Source organism: Lasioglossum baleicum, chromosome 16 (assembly GCF_051020765.1).
Source record: "Lasioglossum baleicum chromosome 16, iyLasBale1, whole genome shotgun sequence".
NCBI lineage: Eukaryota > Metazoa > Arthropoda > Insecta > Hymenoptera > Halictidae > Lasioglossum > Lasioglossum baleicum.
In genome coordinates this window covers 7,110,859-7,128,035 of record NC_134944.1, presented here as the reverse complement: position 1 = coordinate 7,128,035, position 17,177 = coordinate 7,110,859, and the positions used below count along the sequence as shown (strand labels likewise).

Here is a 17,177-nt window from a genome sequence, read left to right as displayed (position 1 = left end):
GGGTACCTGAACCCTAATTTCCAGGTACGAGCCCACCCCTAAGGTTTAGTGTGAAATACCGTAGATTATTTCTAGCAATTATTTGAAATCTGTCCCTCACTCTGCTCTAATAAACTTTTATTAGGTTGTTATTATAATATTATTATGTCCTCTAATAAAGATATTTATTAAATCATTTCTTATTACTTTATAATTTTATTGTGTGCGAAGTAAAACAATCTAGAACCGTCCATTTGACCGGTCGTGGTACGTTTAGTGTACGATTAGCTTCGTACCTCAATGTTTTATACATACAATAAACTTATAGACTGTAATATAGCATTGCTCGATCGAAACGTTTTATAAGAGTTGCATTCTAAAATCGGACATTTCATATGCACAACAACCTAAAATATAATTTATTTCGCGACTTCAGAAATTGTAGTAAAAATCGATATAGAATTCTGTCAAGATCCAAGGTCATCGGGGCTAAAATTCGATCGGAATCCTTCGAAAACATCGCAATTAACTCGCAGTATGATCATGACACGGAATCATCTCTAAGAAACACGGGAATCATTTGAATTGTAAAATTCGACACAGTTTTTCATGGTTCAAGTGTGCACGGACAATCGTAAATTTTTCACGGCGTCCGGTCAGGTCGCGAGGACGTCGATTAAGTAAACATATATTTTCGCAATGGTTTCATGCTAATAACACCGATAAAGACTCACCAGATTACTGACATCCATGCTGGCTCTGACACGCGATCACTCGTACGGGACAAAACACCATAACTCCGGTATGACAGTGACTGACACCCAACAACGAGGCATACGTTAATGTTTTTAAATTAGCGAATCCAATTAGATTTGCGCGGTAAACAGACCAATGACCTTAGACCGCGGGTCGACCAATGGGGAGCGTTCGAAAAATGCGCGGCAATTTTGACGCGGTTCAAACTGAAGCTGCTCGGTCCTCGAATTCTATCTTGACGTAACTGAAACAAATCCACGTCGAAATATATGTAATAACGATACTACCTCCTGTATCATTGAAAGAGATTCATTCTAACATTTCGATGGTCTTCGAACATGTTGAAAATCGGAAATAATTACTATTTTATAAATTGAAAACAAAGGCGACACGATTCGCGGGATAACTTGATTAACTATCGCGAGAAGAAGAGCACACAGGGTCGAGAACAAGTAACAACGACAGTCGTGTTTCGTTGCACATAGATACACAGATAGGAAATAGTTTTTATTCATATTCGGTAGCTGCACAACACTGTGATTACCAGAAATGCAGATACAGTAGCACATAAACGAAGTTTTCGTAGGCGACCGTGTTGTCAGTCGTGGGAAACGGAGAGCTAACCTTTAAGACATATTCTAATGTGTTCGAAGCGTCGTTTGCACGATTCTCGCGTAGTCTTATAACGATAATAAAAGTCGTACCATAATATTATGACATCCATTGTATCGCGAAACTGCACCGACGTAGATCACCGATCGTGCGACACAACGCCATCACTTTACGCTGAAATTGTTGACAAACATCTCGTCGCGGCTTCTCGGTCGTTTCCGTCGTGCTGCGCACCGGAAACGTTCCCGAACTATCGCGCAGGTTCGAAACGGTTCCGAGGAATAATTGTTTCGATCATATATCTGTGGTTGCCAGGAAAAACGACGCATGTCACAATTTCAAAAATTTTATTTTATGCATTAATTGAAGTGCATACATAGTATAGGATTTACGTATTTACCAGAAAAAAAGTCATGAAAACAAATTCGAATGGCTCAAAAAACATGTCGAAGTGATGAAAACTTTAAACGGCAATATATCTCGAAAGTGAAAGTATATTATGTATGTGACATGTTGCGTTCTTCCTGACAACCATAAATATAAAGGTTCCGATTCGAATTGCGGAGGAACCGTGAGCTTGAACAAATTTTTCCAATTACTATTTCGATTCCCGCTCTTTTGTTTCCATGTTGGCAATCGAACCGGAAACGAAATACGGGCAGATATCATTCGAAATGAGCGTTGTTCAACAAGTTAGCGTAACTCGCACGTCGTAGAGAATTCTCGGTAGATCCTCCGCTGATAATCCTGACGATTTTACAATAAAAATCACCTCGTGAGATATCGTGGCTCGCCTCGCGACAGATAACCGCGGCTGTTATCTAAGAGCAATAACGCGGAGCGACATTGACGTGCCCGAGAAACGCAAACGTTCCGTTGGCGAAGAGAAAACTCGCGGCGGCGGCTATCGGCTTTAAATGATAACGTGGAATGGATTCTGAAGATGTACTTGTCCCTTGTTTTTCTTGTACAGCTAAAAAAAAAAACGATTTATTTACATTGACTCACATATCTAGGACGAGCACGTGTCCCCTTCGAAATCGCCTGTCCCCGATAGGTTCTCGCACGCTTCTCGAAAAACTATTACTACCTGTGCTGTCCGCTTCCGGTGTGCACAATAATTACGCCTAAAATTCTCGTAGGCCTCGCGAAAAAATCTATATATTTTCTGTATGTATAGTGTGTACGTTTATGCATAGGCTGAAGAAGCGTTTTCAATCGAGTCCAAGCACGGAGAAAAAAAAGTATAAGCGCATGTTGTTTGTTGTGAACCATTAATACTGCTCTCAGCATAACGCGGCGTTGGAAATTATTTGTATCGGATCACTCTGCTGCAACATAATTTCCTGTGAAAATTGATACAAATAATCTTCGTCGCGCTTGTTATCCCAATAATGCTATCGTCGGTTCAGAGCAATAAACAACGGTGCACGAATACTTTGCTCTTCCGGCTGCAGGCGTTGTAAACATCTTTTGGCTAACGGTAACGCTTAATTTTACAGTAATATTTCTACATCTATTATAAGGCATATATTATAGAATTGTCGAAGGCATCCAAGGCACAACTTGGGCGGCACTTGCTCAACCGAACAGAGTATGTTACATTCACCGTGGCCGGTATGAAAATGATGCGGAAAATATTATTATTGTTGTTAATGTAACGTTGCGCTTCGACGTGAATCGAGGACATTCTGACAATACATTTCGTACGCGGTCACGTGAAATGAAACATACTGTATACAATTACGGCGTATAACGTTAACTAGGCTTTCTCTTAATTAGCAGTCGGAAAAACGGTATGTAATTAAAGAGGCTGCTGCGTCAGGCGATTTGGAAACGGGACTCGTGACGCACGGTGCTTCCATTAACAAAGAAACCATGAAACGATACCAACGAAGAGTAAAAGCTCTAAGTATAGGTATTACATTGTATATTTTAACTATTCATATACGTACATCTTGCGACACAAAGCTTTGTGCTCTCGTTACGTGTGCGACAAGCTCGACATACCTAAACGACAGTATATTCGGTGTATACATCGATTCGAACGAAAACAAAAAAAGAAGAAGAAGAAACTTCAACACCAATTACAAATGCGTAGATATCGGTATGAAAAATATGTTTCCGTTTTTCTCAGGCTAGAACAATTTCGCGCGCAGATGACCACGAAGAAACGGTAAATGGATACACCCTCGATACTCGTGACTGAATTGGTTTTTATTCGTTGTGCAAATATGGTCGTCTTCTTCCTTTCTCAACGATGAGTTATTGTCGTGCGTTCTTTTCTCTCTCTCTCTCTCTCTCTCTCTCTCTCTCTCTCTCTCTCGCTCTTTCTCCCCCCCCCCTCACTCTCTTAAATCCAAATATTTGTTACAATTTGATAAAGAGCATTCAAGTCACCGTTAATTACCCACACGCAATTTGCTAAATTTGGTAGCAAAGAATCACAGCTAGGTACATCGACAAATCTAAGTAATAGCAAGCGGCAGTGACTTTTGTTTCAGTTCAGTTCTGTTCTCTTCTCGGATAGCGTTCATATATGTATACTTAACGTTGAAACATACGTGGGATTATAAATAAAAGAAACAACGTTGAATAGTTACGAGTCGATAGGCAAGCCAGAAGATCATTCGAATATGCGATAATAATAAATCAGGTGTTGCAGTCTCTCTAAACGTGTCACAGGTATCGCAGTCTATAAACGTTCGGTCGAGATTCGGTGTTTCATCGGTTAATACCTGTGTATTCTAATGCAGAAATTAGGCGAATCATTTCGCCTAAATCTCGATGAAATATATTCACATGACCTTTCTAGCTCTTTACCGAATGTGTGCGACATGCAAGTCAACGCTGTATTCACGAAATGTTTTCCACATAGACTCTTTTCATGGTCGTTCTAGAGAAACGGTATGTCATTTGTCGATGATTCGAAGTTTCGATAGAAGTGATATATTCAGTATAGCCTTAAATAAAAAGCGTTCACATACAGACGATTTTTTGGCACTTTTCAGAAATCTACTCATCAAATTTCCACTTTTTGTACCAGGTAAACACCGATTATCTCAATTGCACGCAACGCAATATAATTATTATAGTTTGCGGTATATACATCAATAACGTTCGTTAAAGTCTTGAAATTTACGTGTACGTCTGAAAAGTGCTGTGTGTGTGTGTGTGTGTGTAGGGGGGCGCACTACATAATCCCTTATTATAGTACTTTCAAAATCGGACGAGTAGCGAGTAAATGACGCTATGTTAGTTGTCACATTAGTTTCCTTATAAGGCTACATCCAAAGGCTTACATTACACGAATGTTAGGGAACGTTGCACAAAAAAATATCCTTTATACGCATTATCGGAGTTAATATTCCAATACGTCATCGGATGCAGTTAACTTCCAAACGTCAACGTGAGATCAGCATCTGATGTCTGTATTGAAATATTAATTGCATTAGTAAAATCGAAATTAATTACACTTAGAGTATAGTCTTTATATAGTAATAAATTTGAATAGTCTAAGTCTTGTTTAGGCATAAATCAGATGCTTCGAAAGCATGCATATCGGTTCTTTAAAACTTGTAAACCTTAAAAATGTTATATCGCTGACAAAAAATCTGTATTGTTTTTATTTCCGACGACTGGTAAATCGCTTTCCTTTAGCTTCGTAGGTAGCGGTTGTTTTGTTCAACTTGTAAATCTCGAAACAATCTAGTAAAGCGTTCATGATACAGCATTCGCAAATATCTCCACAACAATTGTCCATATATAAAATAAGATATTAGAAGTAATCGAATAGATTTGAAAAATATGATTTCTCATATACACATACGCTACCGCTCAAAAGTAAGTATACACAACCTCTACCATGTCTTCGTTTTACAAGCGAATACTATACGGTAAGATCGATTAATTGTTTTTTTGCTCGTTACGGATATAATGTATATACCATTTCATTAACATTAGATGCAGAGAGTAATACTTGAAGCTTGTGTGTTTGCGGTTACTTGCATACCCTTATACGTTCTTCCTCTGCTTTTAATAGTACCAATAGCCGCGTTCTGAACGTGTATTCGAAGTAAATATTATCCGGCATACATTTTTCACTGTACGAGTTTTCGTGGGCAGTGACGATTCGTCAGTCTTGGCTGAAATCTGCAAAAGCACAATTCACTGGTAAAAAAAAATGAACGATGGTAAGGAACAAGGTGTATAAATTAGAAGTTCCTGTTGTTACACTTCGAAAGAAGAACCTGTGTATGAGACGAATTACGATAAAATGAAGTTTCTAAAATGCTAAGATCAGCTGTTCTTTAAACACTAAGACCAGATACGATTAATATACGAACAAAATGTTTGACTCTTCAACAATGCAATGTGACATAGGAACTATTTCAAGAAGGAAAAGGCTCTGAGATCTCAACAGCACATGTAGGAACTGCTGCTGCTCTAGGCAACGGGCCGTTCATCGATTGGAGAATGTTGAAGAACAGTGCGTTAGGGTCATTAGGGTGAACAAAGGCCAGGGTGCTGAGGCTGTAGGACGTGACATCGAGGAGGGCGAGCTCCTTGTGACCCTCACAATGAATGAATCGCGGCCTCCTGGAAAAGCCAGGGGTATCAACGACCATGATAATTGGGAGGATAACATCTCAGACACGTGGCTTTTGAAAAAGAAACACTGTCAAGATAAAAAACCAAGGAGCGGGGGAGGATCACTGAGGAGAAAACGATGCCTCCGGTGGCTTGGGACGAGACATGTGACAGGGTGTTGGCTATGCTCACGTATCCGCTCATCTGAGTGCCTGAATGCTTCGAAGTCTACCCCTCAGATGCAAGTGATCGCCGGGGCTAAAACTGGACAACGATGTAGGGCCTACAAGTTACCCATTGGCATCCTGCGAATAGCTCCTAAATTTAACAAAAATGTACGTCCAACAGGCTGTACTCTAACTTTTGAGCTGTAACGTATATCTACATGTATATATATAGATATATACATATACATATATGTAGGAACAGTATTACTTTAGGTCAGGAATTCACATAGCTTTGTATTTCAAATTTGAATTTGATCTTTATGAAGACAAGATATCGTCACGATCATTTAGCCATTCGTTTGTATTTTGATCTCAGTCCACTTTCTTATTTTATAGTAAATCTTTGGAATATACGCGAGTATTAATTTCAAAGACCCATTCCTTACATATGTATATACATATATGCACACACGAATACAGATATATATACGTATACGTATATATATTTATATATGTGCGACATTATATTTTTACTAGAATTCTCTCCCTATGTAACAGCCGAAAGTTGTACAACTTTTGCGTGTACACTGTGTTCTCTGAAATCTTTTTTTTTCTTTTATACTAAGGATCACATTCAATACTTATTGACTTCTGCAATCCTTTATTTTTCATAAGTATTATACTATCAACTATGTTTTCATTGCGCCGACATGAGACAAGTCTTGCGTTAGGACAGCTCCGTTTCACTTACCACTGTCGATATTCTTTCTTAAATCTCTTACAGTCTATATTACTACAGCACTATGTAATATTAAAAACCGCTCTCTCGAATCGTCAGATGTTCTTTTTTTTTTGCTATATTTCACTATATCTTTTCTCCTAGCAACGAAACACAAAGCACAAATTATGACACAGAACTTATAGCATTATGGGGTGAACCCATTTGCGTTAACACTTTATCCAACCACTGTAAGGGTCCGTGTAAATGTGCTTCTATCCAACACGGAGTCGACGTGACGTCTTGTCGATGGTATTCAGCACCCCATCCTTTAACAAAGGACATTCTGAAAAGAATAATATATGTTCATGTAATACCAAAATTCAAACTTCTTATACGCTATCATTTGACTACGAATGTTTATGCAATTTTCAATTTTTGTAGGCAAATTTTACAAAAGTGGAATCATGTGAAATGTTATTTTCAGTGGTGGTGGTCTTTGTAGATCAAAATCGTACTAAATTCTGTAGAATTTTATTTTCTAGCATTTTTCGAAAATTTATAAGCCATAAATGCATAATGATCCGCAGTCTAGCTATCATAAAGTTTACCTTATAGTACACATTTTCGTTAACTCATAGACGGCTTCGAAGCCGTGGTTAACGCTTTGCGAGAGCAACTGGGCGAACTCCTGGTTATTAAATATCTTCAACGAACATCCCGGTGGAATCTTACAAACTGTACTAGGATGAAATCCGTGATGGTGATTACAATTTCTAGATTGGACGAATATAGCAGAGTCGGAGAGGCATTCCGCGTATACTTCGCCACCTACGTAATATAGATGCACTCCTTTCCCTATGTGTCTTCTCGTGTTCTCGATAGTAGAATTCCGATTTACATTCGATAATTGTCCGAGGCAAAAACGGTCGGAATTGTTGCTTGGATTTGTGAAGCCGTCCACTATAACAGAGTGGGAGTGACAATGGAAAACTTCACCCACTCTGCAGTTTAACTCGTAATAAGCGATAGAGGCCCAATAGGGTGGTTCTTGGTAACAAACTGGAGCCACTTCGGCCGAGCCAGTCGTGTCCATTGCCACCGGATCCGGTGGCGGTGACTGTCCAGGTTGGGAACCATCTTCGGGCGGCGAATAAGCCGGAGGAGGAGTTTCTGGTAATCCGTTGGTACCATAAGGGCTCTGCGGATTTGGCGATGTTGCACTGCCTGGACTGGGAACCGAGCCAACCGAAGACATAGGCGAAGTTGGATTTACCCCTCCGGTAGATCCAGCATTAAATCCACTCGAAGAATAAGATACATTATGTGGCATCGTTGGTTCCGCTATCTGGTGAAACGGTAGCAAAGAATGTCCAGGAGGATACTCCGAATGTCTAGGTACCAGTACCGGTGGAAGTACCGGACTCTCCACTCTTTTATAATGGTAGGGATTGATGCAAACTTCCTTCTGCTTGGCAGAGAAAGGGTACTGGCACAATTCGAGCGGCTTCAGTTCATGGTGAGACTGCAAATCCGGCCATCTCCATACCCGACAATAAATAACATGTGGCAAACCCTTACGATGCGACACTTGTAGTCGGCCGTCTAAGCTTCTCGGTATTGTGACGCATTTACTCGGCGTACCAGGACAACTCAGAGCCCGTTCCAGCTCCTCGATCGCGCCCTTTCTTTTCTTTAACTTTTTCACTAGCGCGTCCACCGCTTTCTCTGCCCATTTCTCCTCCTCGTCGCCCTGCTTCCAACCGAGCAACTTCTTTACGGCAGGACTAGTGAACGAAAATAAACTATTCAACGAAGACATAGGTCCGGAGCTAGAAGATCCCTCTTCATCGTCCATGTTAAAAATACTGTAGTACTCGTACTATATCCAGTGATGAGATATTGTGCGCTTTTTTCGCGCATGCGCGACGATTTTAGCGTCAGTAAAGTACGAAGTTGGGCTAAAATGGGGTACCTTGGTCACCCCAATAATTTCGCAAGATTCGTTATGATTTGATTTTCAAATATGACTGTATAACATGTGTATTGTATGAAAATGTAATATGTATGTACATATAATATATAATATATAAACTTTTACACTAGTTCCCCGCTACATTCCCTACAAACTAAGGACGTAGATACGTTCCTGGCGAAATTCGCGCATGCGCTGAAAAAGCGCACAATATCTCATCACTGACTATATCTACGACTTTCTTGCGGTATTCTCGTTCCTGAACAACCTGCAATTCAAAACAGTCTGTCAAGTTTCCTGAATTTAGGAACTCCCGACACAGATCGACGCAAATGTTCTACATATCTACGTACGCTAACGTTGCAGAAACAAGAGAATTCAATAAGGTATATCGCTAGAGCGCGTCGTCTCTTTGATTCGGCTCGCAAAAATATCGGTAACGCTATTTATATATTTATTTAGTCACGTATCGAAACAAATATTGTGTTGAATGTGAGGTTAGATGCAACAAAAATTCGATGCACCTATCGCGCGAAGTCGTCGACCGCGATCGAAACGCGACAGGAACATACACGTTTTAGAATCTCCGATGAGAAAACGGGATGAAAGTAGAAGAGAAACAAATTGGCAACACTCACACGGAATTGTTCAGCGATCCAGCATTGTTTTTACTACAATCTCCCACTCTTGTTACCACATTCTTGACGCCAACCTCTCGCCATCACTATCGACGAGAAATGTTCGTGAATTTATCGATTCCACACCTTCGACTTTATTGTGTTCTTAATAACAACAATTCTACGAACACGATAAACATCTATTTAAGCGAACTTTCTTGTAACACAATATAGCCACTCGCAGCGTTCATAATCTTTCTCTTCCTCTCCCCCTCTCGCTCTCACTCTCTCTTTCTCGTTCCCTCCCCTTCTTCTTTCTTATCTTCTGTCTGTCTCTCAATCTTTATCTCTTTTGCTCGTTTCAGCGGAGAGTCGGGGTATTCGCAATGAGCAATAGAGAACGTACAGAATTTCAGGAAGTACACGGAAGTTTCTTTTGCGTACTCACCGAAAATACGCGAGCTGCATAGAAACGATTTCAAATGCGATAATAATCGTTCGACAATGCTCGAGGTTCTTTTTCGTGAGTCGCGTACGCGTGCAGTGTCGGATTACAAACATTTATGCATGGAAAGAACAAAACGTCGTATAACAGTTTTATGGCGTTGCAGGAACATCATGGCGTCGTGTTTATGTAGACCGACCACACTGTACACGAGAAACTGTACACACTATTAACCATGCAGATTCATGTCGCTTATGATTCACAGGCTTTCGCAGACGTTTAAATGCACCCGTTGCCGATCAATTTTTGTCGCGCGCTTTATTCCCCGTATGCAAACATCGTTTATGCGTGCGTTCACATACGGCAATAATATGCACTGGTCGCGCTACGCAACGACAATGTATTCAACGATAAGGGCTGATCGTAGATGACTCACTTGGAAAAAATGATACGTGAAAAATTCCTTGTCGACGATCAATTCGAAACGATGTTTTTTAAAATTTGAGAAACATTTTTCACCGTGCCTTGAGACAATTCGAAACGATGTTTTTTAAAATTTGAGAAACATTTTTCACCGTGCCTTGAGATAATTATAATTACGTATTGTCCCGTGAAATTTACGCGTCTCGAACAAACGAAATCAAAAGCCGTGATTGGTACATGCCGAACAGAGGAATGGTGGGAGATTTGATTGTTTCAATTATCTGGTATAACTATAAATATAAAAACAGTATATTTCAGTCATAAAAAGATATTGTTAGACTGCGGATCTTTATGAAAAATAAAAATTGTCTACATCGATTGCAAGAAATAAAAACTTGATTGTATTGTGTTTCTTCATATATCGACAATTTCAATTTTGAAAATTTTCCAGCAATTTTGAATTTCATCTACTCAATTCTCTTATAAATGCATAAAGATCCGCAGTCTAGATATTATACAATCGTATACATCCACGTACGAATAAATTCTCATTAATAAACGTACTGTTTCGCCAATGCTCTTAAAAATTTCGCCTTACGAATGTTCGCTGCCTCCCGCTGTATCTCCTCGTTATTATTGGAATTCAATTCCAATAGGCCGATCACTTTAATCTACAAAACGACAATCGTATGAATCGATCGCGATTTTTTCAAAAAAATTAGTATGTATACAGAGAGCTACTAACTGCCAGCTGTTTCCTGTGATGCTCGCCGCGTTTCGTATGCAAATGTATCAGATATTCGAGGATCGTCGTGTCCCAGATGCAATGATAATACGCGTCCATAGCATCAGCCGGCGCACAACTTTTCTGATCGCTCGCTGCCATTTTAAACGCTAAAGAATAATCAACCTCCTCTAAGAACTGGCATAAAACGGCAGCTTGGGTGTAGCATTGCAAATGAGCGCAGCATTTGATCATGCGTCTATAAACGAGATCGTCGATTTGCGATCGTGGTACTGGTTGGCTAAACAAATCGCTGGCCACCATAATAGCTTCTAAGTAATACTTCATTGCACTCTCGTAATATCCTAAAACTGAATACGCTTGCGTTAGCCCCTTTTATGTCTCGTTTGACGAGCGAAACTTCGTTTCGTGTTCAGCTTGTTATATGTCACAAAACGAACCAAAATTAAGATCCCCCATTAATCTCAACCAAGGTACGTTGCTCGGATAATATTTTAAAGCTTGCGTCAATAGCTGAAACAGTAATTCCCCTATGGTCCTAATGTTGTAAGAGTTCGCGCTGCAAAACGGTGAACGGAATCGTTAATAATAACGCGATGTATTTACATACACTACCGCTCAAAAGTATCCGGACACTTTCTTTTTCTCTACAAACCGTAGTTTAAGTTAGTAGGAAAATATTTAGAATTATTTTGCATATTGTGGTATCATAGCACAATTGAATTTAAATATAAATTATTATGTATATATACTGAAAATGCAATAACATAATTTCTATCCACAAATACGAAATCCAGTGAAACGGTCTTGGTACTTGAAAGGATTTCAAGTTTCACTTTGTTTCATTTCGAAGCTGTAGAGCGAATTCAGAGAAATTTTCTATACAAAAAAGATACTAATAGAAAGATTGCCGCGATTAGTGCAAGCGGTAATATCTAATCGCGGTGGTACATCGACAAATCTCGTATTTAATCTTAGTCTAATATTGGTAACTTTCCACATAGGGAGCTTTCAATTTAAAACGTTAGATATCCTATAAGAAAGTAATAAAGGTCGATTGTAATCACTATTTTAGATGCCTAAGAAACTTTTATGCGTTGCTATTACACATTTCGCAAGTGCTCGGATACTTTTGAGCGGTAGTGTACACGGAGATGACTTACTTTGGTACGCCAGCTGGCCAGAGGGAAAGATACTGCGTGTGCAATTCGAGGCTAGACTCGTCACGCAAAACGTTGCGTAGACGCGCCAATAATGAAATAACGACAGTAAGGACCATAGGTTCGCGTAATCTGCCAAGAGTATTCCCGATGCTAGCGATAACGTCTCTCGAGGCACTACCGGAAGTCCCGCTGTTACCGCTGCTGCTACGCTTTTGCGGTTGGTCCCTGCTCGGTCCAAACGCGGCTAAAACTATAAAATAATGCGTTCAATATCAGAATCTGTCGAGGTGTGTGCAGACTGTCGATTCATTTATATAACAGACCCATGTCCCATGCTTCTCTTGGGAACTTCCGTCCGGTCTTATACTTTACAATCTCCTGACAGACACTACTAATGGCTGCCGCGAATTCTGTATAACTCCAACGTTTCTCCAAGCTTGTAAGATAATCCCATTCAGCCATATTCAAAAGAAAAACGGTACAATATTCGATGATCTCTTGCCGCGGTATAACTTGATCGGTCGCTTGCAATGCTCCGAGACACTGCTTCGATCTTGTAACCAGACTTTGCATGTCGCCTAGGAGAATATCTTCGTTATTAAAGACAAAAAAGAAAGATCGGAACTGTGGTTGTGCTTACATATGTTCGTTGCTGGCCAAGCATGAAGACACCTCCATATCTCGACTAGAAGACACTCCCAGTTCACTAATTTACATAACTTAAATATCATCGTGTTCCCAGGTTGAGAATGTTGTTGTGCTTCTTTCTCCAATACAGTCAAAATCTCTATCGCGCCTCCGAAATCTTTCGACATTACTAACTCCCTGCTTTTCGCGAGCAACACGTACGAATAATCTTGAAGGAAACCTCTGGGAAGGGACATTACAACACTCTGTAACGGGATAGGCAATTCCCAACAGCTGTTCACATGCCACAACGGTTTCATCCGGTGCTTCCCATCCAAATGTAACAATATCTCGTGGATTTCAGTGGTGTTGTAGGTCTGTATTAACTTCTGCTCTAATTCGAACATCTCGACTCTCGTGCTCTCTGGGAACATAAGCAATATCGTATTCGATGTACGAAAAACATACATCCCCGTGAATTATCGAAATGAACACATCCATACTAACTGGTAAATGTTACCAATGATATGCCCCAGTCGTTCTTCAGCAATAAATCTGGTAATTCGGGTTCTTCGACAGCAACTAACTTCCGAATTTCACCCAATTCTTTCTCGTTGAACAATGCCACGTACGCAGGGTCTTCGAGTACTTTAGAAGCGATTCCATCGATATCGCTGGTATGTACAAGGTAAAGTAGAAAATGAGAAATACGTTTCTTATCAACCGCAGAGGTCTTTTCTAAAACATTGCCGAGAGCCTGAAACAAGCATTTGAACATGTTGCATAAGTTGCGTAAGTATATGAACATTTTTGAAGCAGGAAGGAAAGCTATTTTACCCAAAAGAACACGTCAACTCCTTTTGGGCCGGCTGCTTTTATTTCTGTAACGTAGTCACCGAGGATGATACTACCATCTAAGATTTTTCTTACTAAATTCAAACACTGGATTTGAAGCAAAAGATCGCGCGCTACTACAATCTTTCTATTCACAGACCCTCCTTGTATATCAAGCTCCAAATTATCCCTATAAACTTGTGGAATTTCTCTTGTAACGTTGTCAGCTTGTAAAATCTGTAATATATTCTGAAAAAGAAATACATTATTATTATTACATGCCTAAATGTTGTTTCTGCATGCTTCTTAAAGATACCCACCGTATACTGATCTTTGATCGACGCTTGCAACTGTTGAGTAAGGCTCACTGTGACTCCTTCGACGGATACTTCACACGCCAAGCAACAACCGTCTAAAAATTCTTTTTGTAGTTTACAATACAGCCAATTGTCCGGGCTCTTCAGCCTATAAAATAATTCTTTTGCTTCTATAATGTGACGCTTTGCTATCTGATACTCCTCTTTCAGTAAATGAAACTTGGCCAGATCATAATGTATCTAAACAGAAACTAAATATTAAAGGACAACAGTGGAATTGTACTAGCTGAATATCTTCTAAACACCTTCTAATACCTGACATTTAAATTCCTCTATATCTATAGGAAACATATTCTCCCAATTCTGTTTAATCTCTGTGCTATCTTCGGTCAACATTTGGAAAGTATCGAAAGATAAAATCTTTGGAGTCAATTCTTTAGCTTCCAGAACATTGTTTAAAACATTTACACTGGTCGGCAGGTGTGCTTCCAATTTTCTAATTATATCGTCAACTATCCCAGGTGGCACGTACGTTGACTCTTGAATACCTGGACTGAAACGCATAATTTGAAATATCCATACGAACATTCTAATGTAACAGATATAACGATTACATAAAAGTTTCTGGCCTTACATATGAAGAAATTGTTGCTTCAACTGTTTATTATTCAAAGCTCTGTAGGTAATCGCTCTAATGTGCCACCTATGGTATAAGACTACTGTGAACAAGACTTGGTCAGATATAGCGTTCATAGAAAATTCAGGTACAGCAGGTATTTCGATGGTCATGTCAGACGTCACGTAAATAAGATCTTGAAGCAGCGTCATTTGTATCGGCAAAGGTAACTTCCTCTCTAGAACGTCCAAATCCCATTTCAAATATGCAGCTACCCTCAGTGATAAAATTTTCAAAGCGAGATTCCTGTGGCTCCATTTGTGTGTGGTGGTTGGTTTCGTTTCATTCGTTTCGGCATCAACGATTTTCACTTCGTTATCCTTCTGCTCAGAATTTATCGTCATAAACTTTATTATCAAATCTGTAGCCGAAGGATCTACAACAATAATGAAAGTGTAATTGTGTGTAATTGACTGTTCGTTCGAACGCGAGAGGTTAGATTATTTACCAGGATAGGGTTTCGATAAATGTTGCTGTAATAGAGATGGATTTAATAGAAACTCGAACCAAAGGATCGTGTCAGGTGAAATTGGCACTGTGCCTGGTCTTAACAAATCCACATCCATCATATCATTCTTTCGAACGTCAGTACATCCAAAATTGTAGAAGCCACCATGATAATTCTACGGCGAAAACTGTAACAGATGTCGCTATAGATCCGGTTTCAGATAACATGTCTTGCTCCAAGATTACTTCATCTACCAGATGACGGATGTGGGCGAAGTTCTGCAAAGCTTATGTTTTAAATAAAATAAATATTTATATATAAAATAAAATATATATATATATATATAATAAAAAAGTGTTTACGAAATAATGCATAAATATACTTGTACACTTCTCCTGTGACGTGAATTGTGGGCACCATAACTTCGTTATCAAAGAACACTACGGTGGCGGGTTCAAACCAGGTTCAAATATGCTGAGCGACATTACCATCGGAGTGGACGTGTGCCACCGACGAGATCTCGTCGGTGCATGTGCTTGTCGGTAATTTTGGCTAACAGTTTGTTTGCGAGTAAAGAGAATCGAACAACGTTTCAGAAAATCATCAATAACTAATTAATTAATGCAAATTTCGGTTCAATATTTTTTGGGGAGATGCACGAGAGTTTGTTCTAGCTCTTTCAGTTGCAAAATATCCAGAGGAGTGCTTGACGATATCAGTAACAGTAGGAATTGTTATAAACATGTCAGACTAGAATTATAGCGCTCCGCCCTGCCCTTGAAAAGATGATCTATATTCTATATAGAGGTGAGAAGAACAGGAGGAGGGATATAGGGGGAAGGGGTTTTTAAATTTCATTTCAATAAAATTTCTAATATTACTCCCCAATAATATAAAAAATTTAATTTCAATAAAATTGCTAATATTACTCCCTAATAATATTAAACTTTTCTATGTAATTATTCGTGGAAAATACTCAATGAAGAGGAGCTTGGGATGAAAAGGATAATGGGAATGAAACTATGAGGAAGGAGGAGGGAAAGAACAGGGTCTACCAGGGTCCAGGGGCGCCTCAATGACCTGAAGAAGTCCCTGCGAGTCTGCCAAGATACGGGCCCCCATCCTGGAGGGTCCGTCGTCCTCAGCAGCTCCCGAGGAACTAACAATTTTTGGCACTGCGGTCCTATTTATGTAATGATCGTATACGCATGTATACAATACCTTTGATCGATAGCTCTACGAAGATCACACAGAAATCTGCGTAAAAAGGGTTGCACAGAAGAATAGTGAATCAATGCGGAACCTGTACGGAGTACGGGTTCCAGGATGAAATCCTCGTTCAAAGGGAGGAGCAACGTCACGAATCGTCTCGGATGACCCGGAATTGAAGCGCATTCCACAGGCTTCTACCCGTCCCGGACTGGAGGGAAACGGCAAAAGAATACAGGTGCCGCGTGCGCGTATCCCGAGCGCAGCAGGTAGAATATTTTCGGCGGACAGCTCTCGAACACCTGGCGCGTGCTACTCTCCCAGGAAGAATTCCAACGAAATAATCTGTGTTGACAAATATTTTCCCACAGTGAGTAACACCGATGGCATTCGAAGGCAGACGGGGACCGTTTCTGGATCGTTCAGCACCTAATCGCGCGATATCGATCGATCTTTGGAATACATCACGCCTATTTAAAACGACTCGTAGGATCTACTTATTTGCTAAGATGAGAAACTACCCCTGTCAGGGGGTGTTCTACCCAACACAATCGAAACTAAGCCAGTTAATTTCGACTGTGCATGGATATAATGGTTCCAGGTACCTGTTATCGCAAGCATGAAAGTCTACGCCACGATAAAGGCAGGCTCGTCGCCATCAGCGACAGTTGATATCCTCTTTCATTCATCCCGACACATTTCTCGTTTCTATCATCGGATTGCAAGGGAACGCGAAGAGGACACGTCGCGTCGGGCGAACATATGTCCGAAGAAAATTTTGCGTTCGCTAGTTTTCATAATCAATTGAAGAAACGTTCGATTCTGTTACCACGACATCGCCCTCCGAGCGCAAAGGGTTGTCGATGATACGAACGT

The 17,177-nt window shown here is 40.0% G+C and overlaps 3 protein-coding genes across 5 annotated transcripts in view; all 3 read right to left on the bottom strand.

Moving 5' to 3' along the window:
• The window catches only part of Toc (toucan), a 53,862-nt gene extending 52,289 nt beyond the window's left edge, over positions 1-1,573 (bottom strand). The window contains exons 1-2 of one of the 2 annotated variants that reach the window (XM_076441515.1): positions 1,440-1,573; positions 714-979 (exon numbers count right to left, since the gene is read on the bottom strand). In XM_076441515.1, the coding sequence (XP_076297630.1) occupies positions 714-731 (18 nt within the window). In that variant the 5' untranslated portion in view covers positions 732-979; positions 1,440-1,573. The remainder of the gene's footprint in view (positions 1-713; positions 980-1,439) is intronic. The other variant, XM_076441518.1, reaches the window with a different exon arrangement.
• On the bottom strand, positions 1,206-9,575 carry Mad (mothers against decapentaplegic homolog 1). Its single transcript, XM_076441529.1, has 3 exons — positions 9,436-9,575; positions 7,434-9,065; positions 1,206-7,168 (listed from the first exon to the last, which is right to left on the bottom strand). Exons 2-3 carry the CDS (start codon positions 8,678-8,680, stop codon positions 7,009-7,011), a joined length of 1,407 nt encoding a protein of 468 aa, XP_076297644.1. The 5' UTR covers positions 8,681-9,065; positions 9,436-9,575; the 3' UTR covers positions 1,206-7,008.
• A 17-nt stretch (positions 9,576-9,592) lies between these two features.
• Ints8 (integrator complex subunit 8) lies at positions 9,593-15,304 on the bottom strand. Of its 2 annotated transcripts, XM_076441519.1 has the most exons (12): positions 15,093-15,303; positions 14,603-15,020; positions 14,284-14,521; positions 13,972-14,208; positions 13,655-13,900; positions 13,325-13,574; positions 12,831-13,241; positions 12,514-12,768; positions 12,191-12,440; positions 11,468-11,586; positions 11,028-11,377; positions 9,593-10,953 (listed from the first exon to the last, which is right to left on the bottom strand). In XM_076441519.1, the coding sequence occupies exons 1-12, from the start codon at positions 15,211-15,213 to the stop codon at positions 10,834-10,836; spliced, it is 3,015 nt and encodes a 1,004-aa protein (XP_076297634.1). In that variant the 5' UTR covers positions 15,214-15,303; the 3' UTR covers positions 9,593-10,833. The 2 variants fall into 2 exon arrangements, with proteins under 2 accessions (XP_076297634.1, XP_076297635.1); XM_076441520.1 differs by lacking the exons at positions 9,593-10,953; positions 11,468-11,586 and having other exon boundaries at positions 11,105-11,377; positions 15,093-15,304.
• Positions 15,305-17,177: the final 1,873 nt, after the last annotated feature.